The sequence below is a fragment of the Lepidothrix coronata genome, unplaced genomic scaffold, assembly GCF_001604755.1.
Source record: "Lepidothrix coronata isolate B3197 unplaced genomic scaffold, Lepidothrix_coronata-1.0 Scaffold199, whole genome shotgun sequence".
NCBI lineage: Eukaryota > Metazoa > Chordata > Aves > Passeriformes > Pipridae > Lepidothrix > Lepidothrix coronata.
In genome coordinates this window covers 771,085-778,561 of record NW_016690379.1, presented here as the reverse complement: position 1 = coordinate 778,561, position 7,477 = coordinate 771,085, and the positions used below count along the sequence as shown (strand labels likewise).

At 52.5% G+C, this 7,477-nt stretch overlaps 1 protein-coding gene across 1 annotated transcript; it reads right to left on the bottom strand.

Annotated features, from left to right (window-relative positions):
* Positions 1 to 4,493: 4,493 nt before the first annotated feature.
* On the bottom strand, positions 4,494 to 7,437 carry LOC108505777 (dual serine/threonine and tyrosine protein kinase-like). Its single transcript, XM_017832079.1, has 2 exons — positions 7,095 to 7,437; positions 4,494 to 4,615 (listed from the first exon to the last, which is right to left on the bottom strand). The coding sequence occupies exons 1-2, from the start codon at positions 7,324 to 7,326 to the stop codon at positions 4,494 to 4,496; spliced, it is 354 nt and encodes a 117-aa protein (XP_017687568.1). The 5' UTR covers positions 7,327 to 7,437.
* Positions 7,438 to 7,477: the final 40 nt, after the last annotated feature.

Here is a 7,477-nt window from a genome sequence, read left to right as displayed (position 1 = left end):
AGTGACAGTTCCACCCACACTTCAGAACATCAGATCCTTCACATCTACCAAATCCCAAGAGTGCCACTGCACAAGCCTGTTGACCAAAATCTAGGAATATTGATGTGAAAGCAGCAAACCCTCTGTCCTGGCCTCAGGGAAAGGCATTCCTGCAAAATTGCCTCTGTACATCAAGCAGACAAGACCGAGGTTGCTGAGGCACAGCAGGAGAAGGAACAGCCTCTGCCAGCAATTCCCTACAACAAACAGTCACAGCACCTCCAGAAAGTGCCCCACTCCCAGCAGCCTGGGCAGGGAAGACCCTCTGCCAAGAGCCAGAAGGTTCTGGAGCAGCTCAAAACACAACAACAGCTTCACTGCCTGGAGGCACCAAGAGCAAACACCTTCCCTGACCTGTCCAGCTGAACCAAACAGGCCCAGTTGGACAGACTGTCATTTTAAGAGCAGCACTTGAGCTGTGAAAGGAAGTTACTCAACATCTGTATCTCCTCCAGAGCAGGACTCCCTGTAATCACCCTCCTTACTCATCTGCCAGCACCAACTGCAGCATCATGGACTAAAAATTCCAAGCTCAGAGGGATGGAACAACTCCCTGCCCTAATTCAGGCTCAGGACTGGGTTTAGCTTCTCTGTTCTTTTACAAGTCCTAATCAGAGCTTTGCCCCCACTCAGCCTGAGCAGCTCTGTGTTCCCTGATGCACAGCAATGGAATAGCTCTGGGAGAACAAAAAACAGGGACACAAACAAATCCCTCATGTGCTGCACTTCAGGAACACAAAACAGCTGGTGCTGCACCACAGCCAGGGCTGGGTCACAGTCCAGACCTGGAGGCACCAGAATGAAATGGCAAATGGAGGCACCAGGCCCCAAAACCTGCCAGATTTTCAATTTGACACCAATTTCAAACCACCACGACTGCCCTGATAGGGGGCAAACTGGCAAGAGCAGCAGCTTAAAGAGAGAATTAACTACAACACAGCAACTGGGGTTTGACAGGGGAGGTCCTGTTTCACCAGGGCTATTAAAATTCTTCTAATGAGTCATGTTCTGGCAGCCAAAATCGTTTCAGCATCTCCAAGCCCCAGGAAAACAAGATACTCCCATGTACCAAGATACTCCTCAACACTGCAAATTAAAGAGAGCATACAGCACATTCTGCTCCTCACTGACACCACTCCATTCCCCTGGTTTAACTAAAATCAGGCCAGTCTGGAGCAGTACCACATGTAGTTCTTTGTGTCTTAGACCAGTTTAAGGCTTCTTTAACACCCTGAATAAAATTGACTTTTTCTTCAAACCTTCCATCTGAAAATATACTGTTGGAGAGGTTTTTCCCACCCCAACACTAAGGTGGCTCAGCAAACCCCTCTCCTGCAATTCTGACCACTGACCCCCAAAAGCCAAGTTTGGGAAAGGCTGAGAGAGAAATCACTCCCTGAAGTGGGACTGGCTCTTCTAACTGTTCCTTAAACAAGCCTTTCAAGATGCACAGCCTGACAGAGCAGCCACATCAAGTGACCAAAGGGCCAAAGCTGGCCAGGAGCTCACACAAGATAAGGATCTGCAAAACCTCACAAATAGCACATTTCAGCCTTCATCTACAAGATAAAGAATTTCTTTGATCTGGGAACATTTCTTGAACCTTCTGCTGCCATCCAGACTCGCCCTTCAGCTACCAAGCATGAAAAAAAGGCAATTCAGGGAGGGTTGCACAGGCACAGTCTGCTCTGCAGAGGCTTTTGAAGAGCAGAGAGGAGGCAGAGCTGCCTCTCCCCACCCCAGGCAGGCTCTGGCTTTGTGGGCACTTAATGAGAGAAAATGATTGAAATACAGCGGCTTAACCAAAATTATTGAGGCCCAGCATGGATATATAAATAGAATTGCAGACTGGTTTGGCTGGGAAGGGATCCTAAAGATTATATTCCACCCCCTTGCCATGGGCAGGGACACCTTTCACTAGCCCAGGTTGCTCCAACCTGGCCTTGGACACTTCCAGGGATGGGGCAGCCACAGTTTCTCTGGGCAACCTGTGCCAGGGCCTCCCCACCCTCCCAGGGAACAATTCCTTCCCAATATCCCATCTAAACCTTCCCTCCTTCAGCTTTAGGCCATTCCCCCTTGCCCTGTCTCTCCTTGCCCTTGTGAAAAGTCCCTCTCCAGCTCTCTTGGAGCACTGGAAAACTGCTGTAAGTTCTTCCTTTTTCACACCCACAGCCTGTGATCAGCATTTATTCAACAAGTTCCTCCCAGGAGCAGCACCAGTAACAAAGCCTCAAATTTACCATTAGGTCACCCTGAGATATCCCAAGCACGTGAAGCACAGACCTGGCACCGAACCCTGGATTTGGTTGTGTCCCAGCTCACCCAGAGCACCATCAAGGCACCCAGGTCATGGCAGTGGCTTTAACCCTGTGTTTGTCCATCACTGGGCATTTTACAGCCACCTCAGGGTCCCAAACCTGAAGCAAATTGCACAGTGACAGGACTGGTTGGGGTTGGAGATCACCCAGTCCAACCCCCTGCCCAGGCAGGTGACACAGGAACTCATCCGGGGGGGTTTGGAATGTCAGAGAGAGAGAGGGAGACTCCACACCCTCCCTGGGCAGCTGTTCCAGGGCTCTGCCACCTCCAGGCAAAGAAGTTCTGCCTCATGTTGAGCTGGAACTTGTCGTGTTTTAGTTTATGGCTGTTGCTCCTCACGCTGCCACTGGGCACCACTGAACAGACCTGGCACCATCCTGACACCCCTTGGAGGTATTGGTGTGTCAGAGAGGACACACTCTGCACTGCAGAGAGGATTACTGCCTAAATTCCTGAAGACACAGGGTACAAACACTCCTGAAGAACTCAACAGCTGGTGCCACAAATCCCAACACGAACTCAGGCTGTGCTTTCCCACCACAAAGGAAGTTCAGAACCTGCTGCCTGGAGAGCTGCAGTGACATTCCTGCACGTCCACGAGCAGCTCCTGTTCGTGACAGGGCTCTTGCCAAGGACTGGAGCTGGTGGTACATCCTGGATCCATCGACCGTAATCACTGGGAGACATGTGATGAACACTTCAAACCCAGGGCTCGGGGGAGTCCTGGAGCGCGTGGATCCCGTGAGCCGCGCCATGAAAGGAGGCCTGTCCAAGAACAAGGACGTCTCTCACCAAGGCTCAGCTCAAAACTCAGCCAAACACTTGGCAGGAGAGGCTGAGCTTGGATCTATGGAATCTATAGAAGCCCCAAGCATTGACTCATCCCTTTTCCAGGGATCCTCTGCCAGCATCACTTGTCTTTTCTGTTCCAGTTCCAGTGCTACGTGAGGACAACCTAAACATGGCCAGAGCCTCTTACTGCAAATGCTGAGGGTTTGCAGAGGAATCCTCCCATTGCTCTGCTGCTGCTCATGACCTGCAGGAGGTTTTGGCCACCACAAGACTTATGATAGCACAGTTCTACCAACTGAGGTGTCCAAGGCCAGGTTGGACAGGGCTTGGAGCAACCTGGACTAGTGGAAGGTGTCCCTGCCCGTGGCAGGGGGTGGAATGGGATGAGCTTTAGGGTCCCTTCCAACCCAAACCATTTTGGGATTCCACGTGATCTCATCCCTATAAAACCCCCTTATTTATGGAGGCAGCAGAGCCCAGGGCTCTCCCTCAGCACACACCACTGGTGTAACACTCCAGCTGCTGCCCAAACCTCTGGGGATGCTCTAGATTTGGGGTTAGCTCAGCTTGCAGAAATTCCTAAAATAAAAGAAATAACCCCTGAGGTTCCTACATCAAAGACCTCCAATTACTGCAAGCACAGAACAAAGAAAACAACCCCAATTAGCAGAAAGCAGGGCTGAGGGACTTTTTCCTTGGTATCTTTACATATTTTAGTAAAACCTGCTGCCGAGTCCCTAAATCGGGGTTTGTTTTTCCAGCAAACACGCCAGTTATCAGCACCAAGAACCAAAAGCTGCCAGACCTGAAGCTGCAGGATTGTCTCAGCACTTGAACAAATCACTCTGAGATGCCAACTCATGCCAAGGCAGCCCCAGAGAACAGACAGGATTTTGTTGACTCCCTCAGAAAGGCAGACAGAGCAAACCGGACTTGCCTTTCCCTCATAAACAGTAGCTGGAAGGCAAATTATTCTTTCCCTTGGATTGAGTTCACTTCTCTCACTACGAGGTGTAAGTCCTGCTGCTGCCACCACAGTCTGGTCAGTGACAGTCATTTATTGATGGGTTTTGCTGTCACCCTCCTGAGCAGAGGGGAGGGATGGAAGAGGATTTCTTTCTCCCAGAAGTGCCAGCCCAGGCTGACCCAGCTCACCCCAGGGGCCACTGCTCAGCAGATACTCAGCCCTGGCTGTGGGCAGAGGAACCCAGGCTGGGCTTCAGCTGTTGATCCAGAGGCCACTTCCCTTTCCAGGCTGTTCCACGAGTTTTTCAGGTGCCTCAAAAGCAAACCCTTCACTTTGTTTTGTTTCCAGGACATCTGCATTTACTTTTCACAGTTTATTTTCCACTCCAGCCCTGGGCAGTGTGTCCTGTCCACTCCACTCCATCCCCAGCTCCTTTGTGTTTCACAAAAAGTCTGCAGAACAATTTGGTCAGAATTCCTCTCACTTTGATACCACCTGAAGGGCAAAAAGGGGTTCTGAATTCAATGAGAACTGGGCTCTTTAAACCCTCTGACACTCAAAAAACTCTCCATGTTACACAGGGGAAAAAACTTCCATTACCAACCACTACAAATCAGAGAACACCAGAAATGTCCAACACCATTAAACTGTACAGAAACAAGGAGCTCTTGTTATAATAAAGAAAATTAATACTATTATTAATATGATAAAGCTTCTCCAACCACCACCTTGGGTTATTCAGGCAGGAAGTTAATAAGCTATGCCAAAGCTCTGGGTTTTGGGCAAAGGCTCGTGACTTCCCAGAGCTCAAAAAAAAATAATAATCATTAATTCACAGTTATTTTGCAGTTGTGTCCATTATTTTACCAGGCCCTGCTCCTCATCCTCTTCCCACCACAACCTCCCACCCTCTAACCCAGAGCAGGTTTATTCACTTGATCCTTGTCCCACGTCACCAGTTTGAAAATAAAACTTAAATCCATAGTTTGCAGAGCAGTAAAAGCCAGATAACCTCTGCAGCCTGAAATCCTGAGCCAGGAGCCCAAACCCCTGAGCCAGGAGCCCAAACCCCTGAGCCAGGAGCCCAAACCCCTGAGCCAGGAGCCCACACTGTCATCACTGTCAGCACAACCAAGCTCTGAACAGCCAGACCTCCCCTGAAGCCCTGAACCCGGTCAAAGTGGGTCAAAGTACGGATTTGAATAAAAAAAAAGAAGGTTATAAGTGCTCTGGGTTAGAAACAACAGGCAGGAAATCTGTTGGGATCTGTACCTATGTCAGGAATATTGGATTCATGATGCCCCCGTGTCTAAAAGATGCACTTGCTGTTGAACCAGCAACGTTTTCCAAGGAGTAACCAAACACAGGAGCAGCTCCAGTGAGTGGGACCATTCCAACAGCTCTGAGACCATGGAAAATCCTAGAATCATGGAATGGTTTGGGTGGGAAGGGACCTTAAACATCATCTTATTCTAACCCCTGCCACAGGCAGGGACACCTTCCACTAGCCCAGGTTGCTCCAACCTGGCCTTGGACACTCCCAGGGATGGGGCAGCCACAGCTTCTCTGGGCACCCTGTGCCAGGGCCTGCCCACCTTCCCAGGGAGGAATTCCTTCCCAACATCCCATCTAACCCTGCCCTCTGGCAGTTTGAAGCTGTTCCCCCTCGTCCTGTCACTCCAGACCCCTTTAAATAGTCTCTCTCCATCCTCCTTGTCGACTCCCTGGAGGCACTGGAAGGCTGCAACTAGGTCACCCCAAATCCTTCTCTTCTCCAGGCTGAACAATCCCAAACTCACCCACCACACAGTCCCTTTGGCTCACCTGTCCTGGCTGTGCCCCTTCCCAAAAATCTGGCTCCCTCCCAGCCTGGTGTGAGGGGGGAGCGTGGAGAAGCTACTCAGCACTTCCCAAAACCCTGCTGTGTTCCCAACACCTTCCCAGCTCCAAATCCACGGCACCACAGATGGGGAAAATTAACTCCCAGCCAGCCAGACCCAACCCAGGGTTTTCAACACTGATTTTTTTTTTTTTTTTTTTTCAAAACACAGACAGACAGGAGATCCCAACACTTCCATCTTCAAACCACAACTGTGAGGGTGAGACAAGAAGGGACAAGTCTCCTGGACAAGTGGCCAACAGAGATGACTCATGAGCCGCTTGGAAATGAATGAAGAAGATCTTTATGAAGGTTTCATGTCACGCCAAAGTCTCCTCTCACAAGACAGTCTTATGGAAAGATGAAGTTCTGCACGTGGCAGGAGAGCTCCCACCCGCAGCTCTGTTTGTCAACAGCAGCAGAAATGCCCAGGGAGCTGCTGAAGAAACCCACTGTTCCCACGGAACCCCTGGGAAAAACACAGCCCAGGGAACAGCAACCCCTCATCCCACCCGCTCCCAGGTGCTGCCTCTTCCTGACACCCGGGCAAGGGGGAGCTGAAAAACTGGGAGAGGGAAGAATGGAATATCCTGAGCTGGAAGGAATCCACAGGGATCATCCAGTCCAACCCCTAGCCCTGCATAGACACCCTAAAATCCGACCCTGTTCTGGAGAGCGTTGTCCAAACCCTCCTGGAGCTCTGGCAGCCTTGGGGCCGTGCCCACTGCCCTGGGGAGCCTGGTCAGTGCCCGACCACCCTCTGGGGGAAGAACCTTTTCGTAATATCCACTGAAACCCCCCTAAATACCCCTCCAGCCCTGCTCCCTTCACCCCACCAACCTCCTCACAGCCCCAAGCTCTCCGCAGGCACCCCCAGCCCACTAAACCCCATAAAATGAGCAACCCCATAAGAGAGCCCCCCATGAGAGCCCTTCACTCTCCATCGCCTTTCACCTGCCCTCCAACCCTCGCAAGCCCCCCTATTGACCCCTCACCCCAGGAACCCTCCATTCGCCCCCAGAACGCCCCCCCTTTCCCCCCCAGTCCCCAGCCCTTCCCCAGCCCTTCCCCGGCCCTTCCCGGCCCCTCTCTCACCGCCGGGCGCGGGGCCGTCCCCGGGCTCCTCATCCCCATCCCCTCCGTGGGGAGCGTCTCCGGCGGCCTCCGGGGCGAAGGGGTGTCCCTGGGAGAACTTGACGTCGCGGAAGAACCTCCTGGTCTCGCGCAGGTTGTGCTGCAGCCGCGCCAGGTGCCGGTTGTAGTGTCCGAAGGAGCGGCAGAGCTCCCGCACGGCCCCGGCCCGGCCCGGGCCCCCCTCGCCCTCCATGTCCTCCGGGTCCGCCCCGATATCCCCTCCCCGCCGCGCCGCGCGCTCGGCCCCGGCCAGGGCTGCCGCCCCTTTTTTTTTTCCCAGGGAGGAACCTCCCCGGGAAGTTCTCCCGACCCGACCCCCCCCCTCCCGCCCCCCCCTCCCGCCC

Excerpts from the sequence above, each read along its gene's own strand:
- LOC108505777 (XM_017832079.1), bottom strand. The coding sequence starts at position 7,326 with ATGGAGGGCGAGGGGGGCCCGGGCCGGGCCGGGGCCGTGCGGGAGCTC. Across the intron at positions 4,616-7,094 it reads GGACGGCCCCGCGCCCGGCG|GTGGTATCAAAGTGAGAGGA; the intron begins GTGAGAGAGGGG and ends TTTGCCCTTCAG.